The sequence below is a fragment of the Gnatocerus cornutus genome, chromosome 2 (genome assembly GCF_029298725.1).
Source record: "Gnatocerus cornutus isolate USDA-ARS CGAHR chromosome 2, icGnaCorn1.1, whole genome shotgun sequence".
Lineage (NCBI taxonomy): Eukaryota > Metazoa > Arthropoda > Insecta > Coleoptera > Tenebrionidae > Gnatocerus > Gnatocerus cornutus.
Genome location: NC_142234.1, coordinates 21,793,683 through 21,813,235, shown reverse-complemented (window position 1 = coordinate 21,813,235; position 19,553 = coordinate 21,793,683). Strand labels below are relative to the sequence as shown.

Here is a 19,553-nt window from a genome sequence, read left to right as displayed (position 1 = left end):
TATTTGTCAGTTTTTTACTTATGACAATGAAATTTGGGGAGGTAACTTCTTGTAAAGTGTTCATTAATTGTGCCAAATTTCAGGATTTTAGAACAAAAAATTCAGATTTTAGAATTTTTTTTTTAGAACGAATCAAATATTTTCCACTTTCTTTTACTAAAATTCGTATCTTTGCCGGTTTTTAAGTTATGACAATGAAATTTGGGAAGGTTACTATTTTTGAAATGTCTATTACCTGTGCCAAATTTCAGAATTTTAGAACAAAAATTAGAGATTTTAGAAAAATTAATTTTAGGATTTATATTATTTTCAACTTTGTTTTAGTAAAATTCGTATATTTGTCAGTTTTTTACTTATGACAATGAAATTTGGGGAGGTAACTTCTTGTAAAGTGTTCATTAATTGTGCCAAATTTCAGGATTTTAGAACAAAAAATTCAGATTTTAGAATTTTTTTTTTAGAACGAATCAAATATTTTCAACTTTCTTTTACTAAAATTCGTATCTTTGTCGGTTTTTAAGTTATGACAATGAAATTTGGGAAGGTTACTATTTTTGAAATGTTTACTATTTGTGCCAAATTTCTGAATTTTAGAACAAAAATTAGAGATTTTAGAAAAATTAATTTTAGGATTTATATTATTTTCAACTTTGTTTTAGTAAAATTCGTATATTTGTCAGTTTTTTACTTATGACAATGAAATTTGGGGAGGTAACTTCTTGTAAAGTGTTCATTAATTGTGCCAAATTTCAGGATTTTAGAACAAAAAATTCAGATTTTAGAATTTTTTTTTTAGAACGAATCAAATATTTTCAACTTTCTTTTACTAAAATTCGTATCTTTGTCGGTTTTTAAGTTATGAAAATGAAATTTGGGAAGGTTACTATTTTTGAAATGTTTATTACCTGTGCCAAATTTCAGAATTTTAAAACAAAAATTAGAGATTTTAGAAAAATTAATTTTAGGATTTATATTATTTTCAACTTTGTTTTAGTAAAATTCGTATATTTGTCAGTTTTTTACTTATGACAATGAAATTTGGGGAGGTAACTTCTTGTAAAGTGTTCATTAATTGTGCCAAATTTCAGGATTTTAGAACAAAAAATTCAGATTTTAGAATTTTTTTTTTAGAACGAATCAAATATTTTCCACTTTCTTTTACTAAAATTCGTATCTTTGCCGGTTTTTAAGTTATGACAATGAAATTTGGGAAGGTTACTATTTTTGAAATGTCTATTACCTGTGCCAAATTTCAGAATTTTAGAACAAAAATTAGAGATTTTAGAAAAATTAATTTTAGGATTTATATTATTTTCAACTTTGTTTTAGTAAAATTCGTATATTTGTCAGTTTTTTACTTATGACAATGAAATTTGGGGAGGTAACTTCTTGTAAAGTGTTCATTAATTGTGCCAAATTTCAGGATTTTAGAACAAAAAATTCAGATTTTAGAATTTTTTTTTTAGAACGAATCAAATATTTTCAACTTTCTTTTACTAAAATTCGTATCTTTGTCGGTTTTTAAGTTATGACAATGAAATTTGGGAAGGTTACTATTTTTGAAATGTTTACTATTTGTGCCAAATTTCTGAATTTTAGAACAAAAATTAGAGATTTTAGAAAAATTAATTTTAGGATTTATATTATTTTCAACTTTGTTTTAGTAAAATTCGTATATTTGTCAGTTTTTTACTTATGACAATGAAATTTGGGGAGGTAACTTCTTGTAAAGTGTTCATTAATTGTGCCAAATTTCAGGATTTTAGAACAAAAAATTCAGATTTTAGAATTTTTTTTTTAGAACGAATCAAATATTTTCAACTTTCTTTTACTAAAATTCGTATCTTTGTCGGTTTTTAAGTTATGAAAATGAAATTTGGGAAGGTTACTATTTTTGAAATGTTTATTACCTGTGCCAAATTTCAGAATTTTAAAACAAAAATTAGAGATTTTAGAAAAATTAATTTTAGGATTTATATTATTTTCAACTTTGTTTTAGTAAAATTCGTATATTTGTCAGTTTTTTACTTATGACAATGAAATTTGGGGAGGTAACTTCTTGTAAAGTGTTCATTAATTGTGCCAAATTTCAGGATTTTAGAATTTTTTTTTTAGAACGAATCAAATATTTTCAACTTTCTTTTACTAAAATTCGTATCTTTGCCGGTTTTTAAGTTATGACAATGAAATTTGGGAAGGTTACTATTTTTGAAATGTCTATTACCTGTGCCAAATTTCAGAATTTTAAATCAAAAATTAGAGATTTTAGAAAAATTAATTTTAGGATTTATATTATTTTCAACTTTGTTTTAGTAAAATTCGTATATTTGTCAGTTTTTTACTTATGACAATGAAATTTGGGGAGGTAACTTTTTGTAAAGTGTTCATTAACTGTGCCAAATTTCAGGATTTTAGAACAAAAAATTCAGATTTTAGAATATTTTTTTTAGAACGAATCAAATATTTTCAACTTTCTTTTACTAAAATTCGTATCTTTGTCAGTTTTTAAGTTATGACAATGAAATTTGGGAAGGTTACTAATTTTGAAATGTTTATTGCCTGTGCCAAATTTCAGAATTTTAGAACAAAAATTAGAGATTTTAGAAAAATTTATTTTAGGATTTATATTATTTTCAACTTTGTTTTAGTAAAATTCGTATATTTGTCAGTTTTTTACTTATGACAATGAAATTTGGGGAGGTAACTTCTTGTAAAGTGTTCATTAATTGTGCCAAATTTCAGGATTTTAGAACAAAAAATTCAGATTTTAGAATTTTTTTTTTAGAACGAATCAAATATTTTCAACTTTCTTTTACTAAAATTCGTATCTTTGTCGGTTTTTAAGTTATGAAAATGAAATTTGGGAAGGTTACTATTTTTGAAATGTTTATTACCTGTGCCAAATTTCAGAATTTTAAAACAAAAATTAGAGATTTTAGAAAAATTAATTTTAGGATTTATATTATTTTCAACTTTGTTTTAGTAAAATTCGTATATTTGTCAGTTTTTTACTTATGACAATGAAATTTGGGGAGGTAACTTCTTGTAAAGTGTTCATTAATTGTGCCAAATTTCAGGATTTTAGAACAAAAAATTCAGATTTTAGAATTTTTTTTTTAGAACGAATCAAATATTTTCCACTTTCTTTTACTAAAATTCGTATCTTTGCCGGTTTTTAAGTTATGACAATGAAATTTGGGAAGGTTACTATTTTTGAAATGTCTATTACCTGTGCCAAATTTCAGAATTTTAGAACAAAAATTAGAGATTTTAGAAAAATTAATTTTAGGATTTATATTATTTTCAACTTTGTTTTAGTAAAATTCGTATATTTGTCAGTTTTTTACTTATGACAATGAAATTTGGGGAGGTAACTTCTTGTAAAGTGTTCATTAATTGTGCCAAATTTCAGGATTTTAGAACAAAAAATTCAGATTTTAGAATTTTTTTTTTAGAACGAATCAAATATTTTCAACTTTCTTTTACTAAAATTCGTATCTTTGTCGGTTTTTAAGTTATGACAATGAAATTTGGGAAGGTTACTATTTTTGAAATGTCTATTACCTGTGCCAAATTTCAGAATTTTAAATCAAAAATTAGAGATTTTAGAAAAATTAATTTTAGGATTTATATTATTTTCAACTTTGTTTTAGTAAAATTCGTATATTTGTCAGTTTTTTACTTATGACAATGAAATTTGGGGAGGTAACTTCTTGTAAAGTGTTCATTAATTGTGCCAAATTTCAGGATTTTAGAACAAAAAATTCAGATTTTAGAATTTTTTTTTTAGAACGAATCAAATATTTTCAACTTTCTTTTACTAAAATTCGTATCTTTGTCGGTTTTTAAGTTATGACAATGAAATTTGGGAAGGTTACTATTTTTGAAATGTTTATTACCTGTGCCAAATTTCAGAATTTTAAAACAAAAATTAGAGATTTTAGAAAAATTAATTTTAGGATTTATATTATTTTCAACTTTGTTTTAGTAAAATTCGCATATTTGTCAGTTTTTTACTTATGACAATGAAATTTGGGGAGGTAACTTTTTGTAAAGTGTTCATTAACTGTGCCAAATTTCAGGATTTTAGAACAAAAAATTCAGATTTTAGAATATTTTTTTTAGAACGAATCAAATATTTTCAACTTTCTTTTACTAAAATTCGTATCTTTGTCAGTTTTTAAGTTATGACAATGAAATTTGGGAAGGTTACTAATTTTGAAATGTTTATTGCCTGTGCCAAATTTCAGAATTTTAGAACAAAAATTAGAGATTTTAGAAAAATTTATTTTAGGATTTATATTATTTTCAACTTTGTTTTAGTAAAATTCGTATCTTTGTCAGTTTTTTACTTATGACAATGAAATTTGGGGAGGTAACTTCTTGTAAAGTGTTCATTAACTGTGCCAAATTTCAGGATTTTAGAACAAAAAATTCAGATTTTAGAAATTTTTTTTTAGAACGAATCAAATATTTTCAACTTTCTTTTACTAAAATTCGTATCTTTGTCGGTTTTTAAGTTATGACAATGAAATTTGGGAAGGTTACTATTTTTGAAATGTCTATTACCTGTGCCAAATGTCAGAACTTTAGAACAAAAATTAGAGATTTTAGAAAAATTAATTTTAGGACGTATCAAATATTTTCAACTTTCTTTTATTAAAATTTGTATCTTTGTCAGTTTTTAAGTTATGTCAATGAAATTTGGGAAGATTACTATTTTTGAAATGTTTACTACCTGTGCCAAATTTCAGAATTTTAGAACAAAAATTAGAGATTTTATAAAAATTAATTTTAGGATTTATATTATTTCAACTTTTTTTAGTAAAATTCGTATCTGTGTTAGTTTTTAAGTTATGTCGATGTAATTTTGAGATGTTACCACTCCTATAGTGTTCATTAATTTTGCCAAAGTGCAAAATTTTAAAACAAAAAATAGAGATTTTAGAAAATTTTATTTTAGATCGAGCCAAATATTTTCAACTTTTTTTAAATAAAATTCCTATTTTTGTTAGTTTTTCACTTATGACAACGAAATTTGGGTAAATTATTATTTCTAAATCGTGCGAAAGTGCAAAAATTTAAAACAAGAAATAGAGACTTTGGAAAATTTTATTTTAATATATTCAACTTTTTTTTATTAAGATTCGTATCATTGTTAGTTGTGGAAATTTGTGAAATTTGCTATTTCTAGATCGTTTATTGACTGTGCCAAAGTGCAAAATTTTAGAACATAAAATGCAGATTTTTGGAAAATGAATTTTTACATTTTGCGATTTTCTAGATCAGTCAATGCTTATTCGGAACCAGGAGAGGACCAAAAACAATTTAATCTTTTTTTATTTATACTTAAAGAACATAATTGTATTTATCATGTTAGCAATTTGGTCAAGTTTCGCCTTTTATTTAAGAAAATTGCGACTTTTTGTTTGGAAACTTTCATCTTAAAGAACGTTGTGTAAAGTACAGTTGTGCTCTCGTTGAAATTTTAATATTTATCATAATTTTATAAAAGAGTGCAAAACTTTCGAACGCGAGTATCGTTTCTGTTACTCTAAAACCTTGCACGTGCTTTGTTTCCCTCGTATTATTTTTGCTGCATGTGATTAGAATACGATACAGGTGGTTTCCTGGAACGACTAATAATAGAAACATTGTTAATTTAAAATGAGAACAGATAGAATTTATTAATTCAATCGATGCCATTACAGTGTATCGTACCATCGATTTAAAGTCGAGCTACATATTTTACGTAAACTACATAATTTCAAAGATTTTTTATTAAAATCGGTGGAGGCCACCTAATAACGACTCTCCCTGTACAAATGAAAATTAATTATGACGAATTAAAAGCGGAAATATTAAAGCGACCAGTTCATAGCGCAATGTTTTTGACGTTGATGGTTGTCGCCATTATTTCTAGAAACAGTAAACAATAAAAACAAATTAAAGCCAGCGATAAATAATAGAAATTAAAATTCAAATTGTGTACACTAAAATATAAATCATCTTTAAATGAGCGTTCGGTCAGTCGCCACTGAAATTTGAGGGTGGTTTTGAAAAAAAATCGCATTTAAGCCCACAGAAGAAAATGACATTTTGTTTAATTTAACGTCACCTTCAGCAATGTTTCTTTTTCGAATAAGCTATTTTAAAGCATGGCAAAAGCCCATTTGATTGCTACAATTTAATTTGTCCGGAGGCGGCAACACAAAAACTCCCCTTCTCGTCCACATATAAAGTCGTGGCAAACAAATTCAATTACGGCAATAATTTAGGACTGCTGAGGCCGTAAATTGTTTGTTAAATTAACAAAAACTTTTGATGGTCGTATTATTTTCTAACTCCTAATCCGGCAAACACGAGAAAGAGGATAAAAAATCCAACGCGACTAACCTGAGGCTAAGCTCACACATAACGACCAGATCAATAGCACCTGTAAACGTAATCATGCGAAACTTTCAGGGTCCAAATTAAATTACCCAGCTGCTGGCTGCCACTAACTAGCTTGCTTTGTGCTGCCCGTTTTCCGGCTTTATCGGACCAGAGGAGGGAAAAAACAAACGAGTGCTGCATATTTTCGATTAGAAGTACATGAAGCGTTCAATTTAATTTTATTTTGTTTTAATTCGGCCTCTCTGTAATTTTTTATCGAATCGAGAGAAAAATAGTTCACGTCGAATTTCATTTTCTGTCCATCACCGTCCCATTGAAAACCTGATCGCCATCAAATTACATTTTATTCCGACCCTACATTTTCGTATCATCGGTTCGCACAAACCAAACGAAATTGAATTTTAAAAATGTCAAATAATTTTCACCACGAGACTGACGCCGGTTATTGCGTCCATCGAGTTGGTGTTAAAAAAATCCTTTTTGCTCGTTTTGCCCGACGTAAACACGACAACAAACTCGTTTTTTAAAAAACGTTTTCACATCGACACGCATTTAGCAAACCTGCAAAACAAAATGTCACTGTCGGAGTGCGAATTAAATTCGTCCGGTAATTTATTTCCGGCTTCATACGTAAATTAACAACGGAAATAAATCGCATCAGTCGCTGATAGAGCGCTCTCGATATCGGGAGAACAAATCGCCTTTCCACTCGTTTCGAATTATTCGCACCGTCAGTTCCAAATATTCCGGTTTAATCCCGTTCTAATAAAGAAAACACTCGCCGATAAACAGGGCCGGCGTATGTTGAGCCCACTAATCGCTTTATATGGGAAATTAAAGCGAAATCGTAAAATATAAGCTTCGGGGGGATTGGGGCTGTGAAATTCACCTGGAGATGGGGCGCCCGGCGCATCCACCAATTTTAACAATCGACGTTGCGAATGTTGAATACTGTAAGAGTTTTCGGGACTGTTTGAAGTTCGTTTTGATTCTGTTAGGGGTCCTGTGGGATTCTATACAATTTTCTGAAATCTTCAACATTATCCAGAATTCTTAAAGTTTAACAGACACTTTCAGGGATTTTTCCCTAAAATTCTAAGATTTTGCAGGATTGTTTAGGATGCTTCGGGATTTTCTAGGCTTCTGATAAGAACTAGGATTCTTTCAGAATGTGAAGTTTTATTTAAAATTCCTTCAGATTCTGTTAGAGATCGTGTGGGATTTTGTAAAACTCTAAGATTTTTAACATTATCCAGAATTTTTAAGTTTAAAGGGAGTTTTCAGGGATTTTTCGAGAGTCCTGAGATTATTCAAGATTCTCCAGATTTTTCTTGACTTCTATAATAGTAACTTCAATTCTCAAAGATTCAAAAAAATTTTTAGATTTAAGGGTCCTGTGGGATTCTATACAACTTCCTAAGGTTCTCACCATTATTCAGAGTTTTTTTAGTTCAACGGGCGTTTTCAGGGATTTTAGAGTGTCCTGAGAGATTCTAGGACTTTGTGGGATTATTTAATATTCTCCGGGATTTTCTGGGATTTTCTAATAGTAACTAACATTCTTTTAAATTCTGAAATTCCCTTAGATTCTGTTAAAACCTGCAAGATTTTTCGGGACTCTGAAATTTGCTCTGATTCTGTTAGAGATCCCGTGGGATTCTGTAGAACTCTCCAAGATTTTAACATTATATAGAATTTTTCAAGTTCATTGGGCGTTTTCAGCGATTCTGGAGAGTCCTGATATTCTAAGACTTTATAGGATTTTTCCAGATTTTCCAGACTTTTTTAGACTCCAAAATTCTCTAAGATTCTGTTAATTACTGTGAGATTTTTCGGGACTCTTTGAAATTCCTTCCGATTTTGTTAGGGGTCCTGTAGGATTCTATACAACTTCCTATGATCTTTATCATTACCAAAATTTTGTAAGTTCAACGGGTGTTTTCAGGGATTTTTTGAGTGTCCTGAAATTCTACAACTTCGTAGGATTATTTAATATTTTCTGGGATTTTATAGGATTTTCTAATAGTAACTCATTTCGAAATTCCCTTAAATTCTGCTAAATCCTGCAAGATTTTTCGGGACTCTTTGAAATTCCTTCCGATTCTGTCAGAGATCCTGTGGGATTCTGTGGAACTGTCTAAGACCTTCAACATTATCCAGAGTTTTTTAAGTTCAGCGGGCGTTTTCAGGGATTTTTGGAATGTCCTGAGACCCTTTTCCAGGATTTTCTAATAGTAATGAACATTCCTTTTAAATTCTGTTAATTCCTGCAAGATTTTTCGGGACTCTGAAAATTCTGATTCTGTTAGAAATCCTGTGGGATCATGTAGAATTCTCAAAGATCTTCAATATTGTCCAGAATTTCTTAGGTTCAACCGGCGTTTTCAGGGGTTTTTGGAGTGTCCTGAAATTCTAAGACCTTCTAGGATTATTTAATATTTTTTGTGGATTTTCTAGGATTTTCTAATAGTAACAAAATTCCAAGATTATCTTAAATGACGTTAAATCCTGCAAGACTTTTCCGATTCTGCAACAGGACCGAATTACACGATAAAAAATGCAGAATTAGTGACCTTGGCTACATTTGCAACTCTATGCAGATCGTTTTAACGGCCTTCGAGCAAAACCCCAAAGATAAAACTGTAAAACATCTTCGCCGTGAAATAAAACTTCCTCCTCGCCGGGTGTAATTTCTCATTAGTGAAGTCAAGTCGTGGTGTAGTATGTGGGAGTACGAGGTAGTGGTAAATCCATCACGAAGGATCACGCAGGTCATCTGATAGAGGTTGGCACGCGCGTTATCCAGATAGCAGCAGTGATTTACAATGCCGTATTTCCCCGCAAGTCCATCACGTACAGCGTTCTCTCACACCACATTTCGCCCCCTCAACGAGCCCCCAGCCAATTTCCCGAAGCTACCTGTGGATGAGCACGAAAACGCGCCGACGATTTTGATTTTTTCAACGGTTTCTCGGTTTGTTCTGCCATTTCGGTGGGACGTCATTCTCTAGATGCCACTTCCAAGTGGCTCTATAGATAGTTTAAAATTTATGCGGCGCTAGATAAGTGATTAAACGCGGCGTTTGACATAGACATGCATCATGCAGCAGCAACCACTGAAATTAACCGAGCGCATTATCTATTACTGGATGTTTTCATTTCGATGCAGATTCAAATTGCATAGATTAATGCTTAGATTGGTCTGTCCAAAATATAATTGGTTTTTTATTAATAATTCAACAGAAACAGTACTATCGCATGCTCTATAGAATTCAATTAAAATGTGACGTCGATATATTTATTACCGCCTACATCCAGCGAGTTTAATTAGCGCAGTAACATCGCATTACAACTTTGTGGACAAAGCATATGGAGAATTCCATACCAAATCGACCACTTTTAATTTTTTGTTATGAATTTTTCCAAAAATAGTAGATTTTGTTATTATACGGCAAAAAAGTGGTACTTTTTGACGAGCAATTAAATTGCAATAGCGAGGCCAAGCGTAGCGTATAAACATGGATGGCTATGCATGTGTCATTGATGATATTTACTGTGAAAAATATTGGTTTCAAAAAGTTTTAAAGTTAAGATCGTGCCATACAAAAGTCTCAAATAGTAAACGCCATAAAAAGTACTTTTTCTGTCAAGGTAGAAAAAGTGTTTCCATGTCAACGGGCGCTTTTCATTACTTATAACAAAATTGCCTACTTTACTGTCTAAAAACGACTATAGCTATAACTTTTTCTAAAATTAACTTATTGGGACGTTTTTTTTTCAAAATTTTTACGGGCTGTGATTGGCCAACTTAAAGTGCTTGTAACTCAAAAACTGTAAGGGCCTAAACACTGTGCGATACAACAATCAACTGAGATTTTGATGAAGAATTTCCTATTAAAAGGAAGTGCGAGCGTTCTGGGACACCTGTATACCAGCGTCTGCGCCATGTTGAAAAATGGCGGCCGGGGGAGAAAAAATCCACTTCTGTCGTCACAAATCTGTATTGATTAAGTTTATCCCTCAAGGTGAAGTATGATTACGTACACCTGTTGATTTAAGACATTTTATTAGCAAATATTCAACAGGTTCGTAATTAAATTCCGCCCCAGAATAAAAACCAAACTTGTATTAAATAGATTTATTAAACATTTCTCCACTGACAACTTGTGGAAACAACAGCTCTTCCATGGTCGCGAAGAAATCCACTACGCACGGAGGTAATTAATTACACGTGTGTCTTTTGAGGTTGCTCCTCCGACGTCCTCTCCTTATTCCACTCCTTTAACCCTTCTGGTAATGAAGTGTCTTCGTCCAGCGACCCTGTGCCCTCAACGAACTCTTCATACGTCGACTTCTCCGGGAATGGCCTCTTCCCCAACAACTCAATCATATCATCTCTACTAATAATTTCCTGTTTCAACAACCTCTCTGCAACTCTCGCAACTTTGTCTTTGTGTTCGGTCAACAACTCGGTGGTCTTCTTATGCGCCAACTCTATAAGTTGCCTCACTTCGACGTCGATCATCTGCGCCGTGCTCTCAGAGTAGGGCTTCTCCAACATCATTTCACCCTCTCGCGGCATGTCGAAACTAACATTCCCCACTTTGTCGTTCATCCCGTAGTGAACAACCTGCGCGTACGCGCTCTGGGTGACTTTCTTAAGATCGTCTTGAGCTCCGGTGGTGATCCTCTTGAAGAAGAGCTCTTCGGAGACGCGTCCACCCAACGTCATGCACATGCGGTCAAAAAGCTGTTCCTTGGTGTACAAATACTGGTCTTTGGGGAGGTACTGAGCGTACCCTAAACCTTTGCCGCGCGGAATTATCGAGACTTTGAGTAAAGGATCGGCGTAGCGGAGGAACCATCCTGCCACGGCATGCCCCGCCTCGTGGTACGCCACTGTCTTCTTTTCCTCCGGCGAGAGGACGTTGGTCTTCTTCTCCATCCCAGCGACCACTCTTTCGATCGCTTGCTCGAAGTGCTTCATGTTGATGGAGGCGTTCAAATCGCGCGCGGCGATCAGCGCGGCTTCGTTGCAGACGTTGGCGATGTCGGCACCTGGAAATTTAGACCATAAAGAGATGTTAAGACCGAAGAGTTATTACCGGTGAAGCCTGGTGTTAACGCGGCCATCTTCCTCGCCAACTCGCTCTTATCCAAGTCCGTTTTCAACGGTACTAAGTGTACTTTAAAAATACTAGCGCGCCCTTTAATGTCCGGTGCGGGGACGAAGATCTGCCGGTCAAACCTCCCGGGTCTCAACAAGGCCTTATCAAGAATGTCTATTCTGTTCGTGGCCGCCAACACCACCACGTTCGTGGTGGTGTTAAACCCGTCCATCTCCACCAAGAGCTGGTTGAGCGTGTTCTCTTGTTCCGAGTGACCGCCGAAGCTGCGCCCGCCTCGTTTGCGACCCACGGCGTCGATCTCGTCGATGAAGAGGATGCAAGGTGCGTGTTTGCGGGCCATGGAGAAGAGGTCGCGGACTCTGGATGGCCCAACACCGACGAACATCTCAAGGAATTCCGAACCGGAAACTGTGATGAAAGGAACGTTGGCCTCGCCGGCGGTGGCTTTGGCGAGGAGGGTCTTGCCGGTACCTGGAGGACCGGTCAGCATGGCTCCTTTGGGGATCTTGGCGCCGAGGTCGATGTACTGCTGCGGGTTCTTGAGGAAGTTGACGAATTCCATTATTTCGATTTTGGCTTCTTCGCAGCCCGCCACGTCCCTGAAAACAGAAGTTACAACACGCCAGCTACTTCGGTGTTGTTACTTGAATCTAACTCCAATTTCATTGGAGTTTATTAGTTTGGCGGTGCTCTCCATGACTCCCCCGAACAGCCCCCCTCGCCGCTTCTTTCCTCCCCCCATCATCTCGGCAGATCGTCTCATCATATAAATCAAAAATCCGATTATAAGAAGTGTTGGTAGGATTCCAGACAGACTAGCAGCCTCCACTTCAGTCTTGTAGATCACCGGTATGAAATTAGGCGCCTCTATATTCATATCAACTTGCGCGTTTTCTAAGTTGCGTTCGAACGAATCGACGCTGCCGATGTTGAACCAGACGAAATTCTAAAATGAGATTGTGGATTTTGGGGTGGATTTATTGGGGGGGTGACGTACGGCGCCATCGACAGTGTTCCCTGGAAGAAGACGCACTCGCACCCATTTCTTATTAACAACTTCTAGTTTTTCTACAATCCCGCGAGCTAGATAACTGTGGACAAACTCCTTCCAACTAATTTCCTTGTACCCCATTTCCCATAAAGTTATGGTGGCGAGAAAAGCGATGGCTGCGCCTGCCCCCAAGATGTACCATTTGTCCCTGTCGCCGTCTCCAAAGGGTTTTCCTCCGCTTCCCCTGCAATTGAAAACTCGCAGATTAGTGGGTTGAGACAATGGAGACAAACCTGCTGCCGGTGCCCCCGAACAGCCCGAACGACCACTGATCGTACGGTTTCTGCGCCCCAGATTGGCTCGTTTTCGGGGGAGGTTTCGGCTGCTCCTTCGCATCTTTTCCCTTCGTTTCCTTCCCTTCCTCCTTCGCCTCCTTTGGGGGTTCTGTTTTGGCGTCTTTTCCTTTCTGTTTTGACCCCGGCTCGAAGTACTTTTCGAAGCCTTTCGGCGGTTTCTCACAGAAAACTCTCCATTGGCTTAAAACGGCTTTAAATGTTGCGTTATTCTGGAAAATTGGACGTGACAAGAGGTTGCATAGGTTAGGTGGAGATTTCGTCATACTTTTCTTACACTAATGTTGCATTGCTTGAGGTTTCCGAATAACAATTTTTCTAGTTTTTTACTGGTGCTAATGAGACGATATGCCATAGCAAATAATGGAAAGGAAAATTATTTTTATCACATAACTAACCTCACACTTGATGAATTTATTTGACGGGTGATTTGCACGTTTTCGTTTTGTTCGGTTGGCAGAGGTGGACACTGGAGTGATTATGGCGGTGAATTCGAATTTTTACATAAATGCTCACAGAATTTTAACGTTTAATTAAATTTATATTGTACTTAAATACTCTTCTTCACTGTGAATCAACTCTAGATGAAATTGAAACTAAATTTGTGGTTAAAATGAACTGAATCGATTAGTCAGGTGTCAAATCAAAAGTTTAGCCCTCTGGTGAGAGAACGTAGGAACTAACAACTTTGACTTTATTCCGCTAGGTGGCCTTTAGCTAAAAATTTGAAGTTTGGTTTGCAGCTAACTTCTCTCGATGTTTTCAACTTTTAGTTTCGGTTTCAAGTTAATTGTTAGTTTTATTAGGGCTTTTGTGCCGTTGAAATGTGTTTAACTCCACAGTCTGCTGTTATATGTAAGTAGCAATTGGAAGTTTATCGTGTTTTCCTGTCTTCAAAATGCGACTGAAGTGATTTGACATAACCTAATTACTATTAGGAAAAACGATTTTATATGAAAGGTTCTTGCATAACTTTGTAAAGAAAAACAGAAAGAAGGATTTCTGCTATTCACGTCATGTTTTTTAAACTTATTAATCTTCTTTAAGGGACAAAAACGGAGATGATTTCAAACAGTTGTAGAAGTAAAAGGAGGCCAGCGTAACCTGTATCAAGTCGAGTCAGTGTCGCTAAAGTGCTGACGTCTTAAGGTGAGTTTTAATAATAATTTTAAATGTTTCTAAATTCGCAATTTGAATTTCCACTGGACTTGAAGTGGACCAAACATGCTTACTTCTGATTGGTTAAACGAATAGTGCGTATTTGCCATCAACCTAAAAAAGCAAAAGTTACTACACTTCCACGACGTTATAGTTTGTACGGTGAGAGATTGAATGACAGAAAAGTCACTAAATCTACGCGATAAAAAGTGTACCATACGCGCGAAATTTAAAATAACAAAATAACCCCAGTTACTGACAACCCTGTCAACCCATTTCGCGTAGGAATTTAGTGTTTTTAGTGTATTTTGTAGCATAATTTGCTACCAACCTATATGTCAAATGTCGAAATCTCCCAATCTCTCACCGGATAAACTATACCAGTGTGTAGTTTTTTTACTCATTAATAGCTATTTGTGTACCAAGGCCAAAAAGTGGTTCTTTTTTGGCCGAGCCTTTTTTTAATGGCCGAGGGCAAAATGGCACTTTTTGGCCGTGATACACACAAGATTTTTTAGGCGACATCATTAAATTTACTAGTTAATTAATTTTTACTTATGATTTATTGATTTAACCATTTATAACAACTGAACAATTGTAAATATTTATGAATTCTTTAGAAAAGTTCTTTTTTTTTATTTACATTTGCAGTTTCGGCACGTGTAGCTTCACAATTTGTATGAATTAGGTTTAATGTGTTTTTTAATGTTGTTGCAGGAGCACTGCTATCCATGTTCATTTTCAAAAATTCAACACGTCTTTGTTACACTTTACAGCAGTTTGTCGATTTGATTTTACTCAAATAATTACAAAATTGAGGGTAATATCGGTATCTTGATGTAATATGCAAAACTATGGATAGATGGCGCCACCATAGATCGGCCGAAAATGTTTGCGGCCAGAAAACACTCACTTTTAGGCCGCTTTTAAGGCCTAAAAAACTTATTTTCAGACAACAAATGAATAAAGACAATGTTGCTTGGACAAGAAACCAACAAATGTCTTCATTGTCGACTCTCTCATTGTTGTAGGAATGGTACGAGAGAAATTATGCAAGTTATGAACTTAATTTGAAGCTGCTGTTGGTGAAATGGATTTGCAACCAATTTATCGAATTTTGTTGAAAGTTTTAAGCGCAGGTAAGCTAAAAGTAGTTTGTAGTGACAGCTTTAAAATGCTTTGTAGTATTTTAGGCACCAACTTTATGTCTTCAACTTTGCAAAAAAGAAAATTCTGCACAGGTTGTGGAGGATATCTGCTGTCTTTTGAGCTATTTTGTGAAATTAGGAAAACATGAGGAAAATGAAGATTTTTATTGGTTTCTTGAAAACGAGAGATCCTACAATATTCTTTTTTTTTGGGTGTTTGTTCTGGAAGGATGGATGGTTTGTTTGTTTTCTTTACTCATTCATAGCCTCATTTTATCTCGTTCGTCCAGCTGAACAAGTCTTTATTGTCCTCTTGGTCTGAAGAACCAGCAACTGCACAGAGTGAAAAAGTCCCTCTGCATGAAAATCGAGAAGCGCTACACTGAAGAGTCTTTTTCAAGTAAAGTAACAAACAAGAAACAACAACGGAAGTGTTTTCAGAAAGTTGGCGAAGTAAAAGAAGCCCAGCGCAACTTCTACAAAGTGCTAAAGTCTGAAGGAAATGCGGGATGCAGGGTGAGTTTGAAGAATCACTGTCTATTGTTACGCAACAAAGTTCCAGGCACAGGTCTCTAAAATCCGATATTATGGCCACTTGCATCTTAATTTAACCGGTTCTTCAGGGCAGAACTGTTGAAGCTGATGGAACACTACTAGCTTGAGGAATTTTAGCTCCGTTTGGGACTTCACACATGCTGGAACTTTTAAGCTGTTTAATAACTCGAAAAGGTGCATTTAAAAAAAATATGGTTGAATCTTCGTTGCATAAAGTTCAATCTTAAGTCTTGTTACTAAAATCGCAATTTGACTTTGTTCACTTTCCACTAGACTTTAAGTAGACAAATCACGCTTATTTCTTTAACATTAACCTGATATTACAAAAGTTACGAAACAATCTAACGGGTCGATTTCAAGTCACTGCGTTAACGCAAATTTGCTACCGTTGCCAAGGTATGAGCAATGTGATTGGCGTTGCTATGTTGCAAATGGGATTTGCAGCAAGGCAAGTCGCACTTGAAATCGACCCATTAGTCACTAAAGTGTATTGTTGGTTGCCTATATACGGGTTATTTAAATGTAATTTTTTTTACTAATTCAGACTTATTTCCAGAATGCAGATTATCAAAAGTGATGCTGCTTGGACAAGAAACCAACTAGCGTCTTCACTGTCGAAATTCTGCAAGTTAAAAACTCCATTTGAAGCTCATCGAAGTTGTTTGTGAAATGGATTTGCAACAAATTTATAGGTCTTATAGGAGCATGGAAAGTTTGTCGTTATCTCTTCTTTCCATTCGTGGTCTCAAGACTGTTGTACTCTTGGTCAGAAGCAAGCGCAGTCAATTGAAAGATTCATCTAACGTGAAGAAGCAGCAACTGCTACATTGAATAGTCTTTTTTTAGGCAAAGTAACAAACTTGTTTGGCATTATTTCGCTGTGGTTTTTATTCGAAAATTTGTAAAAATCTGAGTTGAGTCGATTTGAAGTTTCTAGTTTTTCTTTGTAGCTAATTTCTCCCGATGTTTTCAACTTTTAGTTTCGGTTTCAAGTCGATTGTTAGTCTTATTAGGGCTTTTGTCCTGTTAAGTAGTGTTTAACTCCACGGTCTGGCGTTATGTGTAACAAGTAGATGTTTTTCGCGTTTTCTCAAGACTTCAAAATACGATCGAGGTGATTTGATGTAACCTAATTATTTTACGAAAAACGATTCTTAGGAAATACAAATACGAAACTGCTACTTGTTAACGTTGCGTCATGCTTTTTTAATCTAACTGATCTTTTGTTTTTAGGGACAACAATCGAGGTGATTTCAAAAAATTTAGATGTAAAAGGAGCTTTTAAGAACCATTGTCAAGTGTTACGCCACTAAGATCGAAGCACAGTTGTCTGAAATCAAATATTATTGCCATTCGAAGAGTTTTAGCTCCGTTAAAGCTTTACACATCCTGCAACTTTTAATCTGTTTAACAACCCGAAGAGCTACATTTAAAAAAATCAAGGGTTGGATCTTTGTTGCATAATTTTCAATTACAAAAGTCGCAATTTGAATTTGTTCGGTTTCCACTAGACTTGAAGTAGACAAAACGAGCTTACTTCTGATTGGTTGATCGAATAGTGTGTTCCTGCCATTAACCTATGAAAACGAAAGTTACTAAACCACGAAGTCACTAAAGTGTATTGGGTGCCTTAATGCGGCATGTAATTTTTTTCTTTACTAATTAAAACTTATTTTCAGAGACGAAGCTTCATGGATAACAAATTAACAAAAGTCTTCACTATTTTTCTGGGAATAGTACAAAAGCAATTGTTTATTTGAATCTGTTTGAAGTTGCTGTTTGGTGAAATGGATTTGCAACTAATTTGAAAGTTTTAGGCGCAGGTAAGCGGAAAATAGTTTTTATAAAACAGCTTGAAAATGCGTTGTGGTATTTTAGGTGCCAACTTCATGTTTAGAACTTTGATCATAAAGTTGTCAAGAGAGTAAAAACTACAAACACTAGGGAGGGGATATTTGCTGTCTTTTGAGCCATTTTGTAGAGTTTAGAAGGTTTTTGTTCGTTTTTTTTTCTCCATTTATGCCTCACCTTTATCTCTCTAGTCCAGCTAAACAAGACTTTGTTGTTCTTCTTGGTCTGCAGGAGACGCAATTAATTGAAAAATTCACCTAACGTGCAGAACTATCAACTGCACAGAGTGAAGAAGTCCCTGCTGCTTCTGTGTGATGATCAAGGAAGTCTACACTGAAGAGTCTTGTTCAAATAAAGTAAGAAACAAGGGACAAGAACGAAAGTGCTTTCAAAAAGTTGTAGAAAGTTGAAGAAGGCCAACGTAACTTCTACAAAGTCGAGCCAATGCTCAAAGTGCTAAAGTCTATTATCTGCTATTATGGCCATTGCATCTCAATTTAACCGATTTTTCAGAGCAGAATTGCAGAAACAATGTTAGAACACCCTCAGTTTGACTATGGACTTTTAGGGTTTTAGCTCCGTTGGAGGCGTTACTCATGCTTAAGCTTTTAATGCCTGTAATAACGCGAAGAGGTACATTTCAAATCTTTATTGCACAATATTCAATTTCAAGTTTTGATACCGAAGTTCCAATTTGAATTTCCCTCCATGTGTTCACTTTCCACTAAACTTGAAGTAGACAAATCATGCTTACTTTTGATTGGCTGTTCGATTAGTCTGTACCTGCACTAACCTAAGAAAACAAAAGTTACTAACTAAACAGCCACGAAGTCACTAAAGTGTATTATTGGTTGCCTACATTCCGGGATATTTAAGCGTTGAAAATTTTTAACTAATTCAGACTTATTTTCAGAATGCAGATGATCAACTTTCGCACATAGTATGATAGAAATTATGGAAGTTCAGAACTAATTTTAAGTTGGTGTTGTTAAAATAGATTTGCAACAAATCTATGGGTCCTCGTTGAAATTTTTAAAAGCAGGTAAGCTGAAAATTGTTGGAATCACAGTTTAGAGACGCTTTGTGGAATTTTAGGAATGTTGAAGTTGTCAAGAAAGAAAATGCTGGGGGCTGTGGAGGGTGTCTGTTGTCTTTTGAGGGATTTTGTGAAGTTATGAAAAAACATTAGGAAATAGAAGTTTGTGGTGAATGAAAAGTTTTAGGAAAGAAGGAAGAAGGTTGGTTTTCTTTTCTTTCCATTCATGGTCTCATCTTTATCTCTTTATTGCAGATTGCAGCTGGAGAAGAACTTGTATTCTGGGTCAGAAGCAGGCGCAATCAATTGAAAGCTTCACCTGACGTGACCAACCAACAACTACACATAATGAGAAATTCCCAACTGCTTCTGCTGAAGATCAAGAAAGGCCACATTTTTACACTTTTTGTAGGAAAGAGGAAGAAGAGAAGGACCTGGAAGAGTTGCAGCTTGAAGTGTTTTTGCACACATTATTATTGTTGTAACGTTTAGATGAGATACATTTGTTTATTTGAATACATTTATTAAGATTAATTCAAGTGTTTTTTTATCTTCCTTATACCGCTGGTCGCTTTCAATCAAAAAATTTAGTATTAAATGACATAAAAAAAGAATCGATTGACCACAAAAAATGAAAATGACTGAAAAAACAGTCAAATGGCCACAAAAAAAACGACTGAAAAAACAGTCGAACAGCCACAAAAAATAAAAACGACTGAAAAAATAATCGAACGGTCACCAAAAATAAAAACGACTGAAAAAACAGTCGAATGGCCAGAAAAAATAAAAACGACTGAAAAAATGGCCACAAAAAATAAAAACGACTGAAAATATGGCCACAAAAAATAAAAACGACTGAAAAAATAATCGAATGGCCACAAAAAATAAAAACGACTGAAAAAATGGCCCCAAAAAATTAAAACGACTGACAAAATG

The 19,553-nt window shown here is 34.5% G+C and overlaps 1 protein-coding gene and 1 long non-coding RNA gene across 13 annotated transcripts in view; one reads left to right on the top strand and one right to left on the bottom strand.

Moving 5' to 3' along the window:
• LOC148180091 (uncharacterized) overlaps positions 1-19,151 on the top strand; it is a 46,761-nt gene extending 27,610 nt beyond the window's left edge. Inside the window, exons 1-15 of one of the 12 annotated variants that reach the window (XR_015769574.1) lie at positions 13,400-13,724; positions 13,917-14,018; positions 15,059-15,166; positions 15,213-15,412; positions 15,466-15,691; positions 15,738-15,904; positions 16,287-17,355; positions 17,410-17,553; positions 17,609-17,721; positions 17,773-17,937; positions 17,984-18,042; positions 18,095-18,214; positions 18,495-18,623; positions 18,677-18,819; positions 18,873-19,151. This is a non-coding gene — a long non-coding RNA (uncharacterized LOC148180091). Of the gene's footprint in view, positions 1-13,399; positions 13,725-13,916; positions 14,019-15,058; positions 15,167-15,212; positions 15,413-15,465; positions 15,692-15,731; positions 15,905-16,286; positions 17,356-17,409; positions 17,554-17,608; positions 17,722-17,772; positions 18,215-18,494; positions 18,624-18,676; positions 18,820-18,872 lie in introns of those variants that run through there. The other 11 variants (XR_015769573.1, XR_015769565.1, XR_015769564.1 and 8 more) reach the window with 11 other exon arrangements.
• Afg3l2 (AFG3 like matrix AAA peptidase subunit 2) lies at positions 10,520-13,365 on the bottom strand. The gene is made up of 6 exons (XM_088029385.1): positions 13,138-13,365; positions 12,810-13,081; positions 12,523-12,760; positions 12,170-12,471; positions 11,502-12,124; positions 10,520-11,454 (listed from the first exon to the last, which is right to left on the bottom strand). The coding sequence occupies exons 1-6, from the start codon at positions 13,222-13,224 to the stop codon at positions 10,622-10,624; spliced, it is 2,355 nt and encodes a 784-aa protein (XP_087885511.1). The 5' UTR covers positions 13,225-13,365; the 3' UTR covers positions 10,520-10,621.
• Positions 19,152-19,553: the final 402 nt, after the last annotated feature.

What these genes read in the sequence shown, in the direction of transcription:
- Afg3l2 (XM_088029385.1), bottom strand. Translation starts at nt 13,224, where the DNA reads ATGGCATATCGTCTCATTAGCACCAGTAAAAAACTAGAAAAATTGTTA. An exon ending in GCAACATTAGTGTAAGAAAA is followed by an intron (nt 13,082 to 13,137) that starts GTATGACGAAAT and finishes CCAATTTTCCAG; the next exon opens with AATAACGCAACATTTAAAGC. An exon ending in GTTAACACCAGGCTTCACCG is followed by an intron (nt 11,455 to 11,501) that starts GTAATAACTCTT and finishes CTAAATTTCCAG; the next exon opens with GTGCCGACATCGCCAACGTC.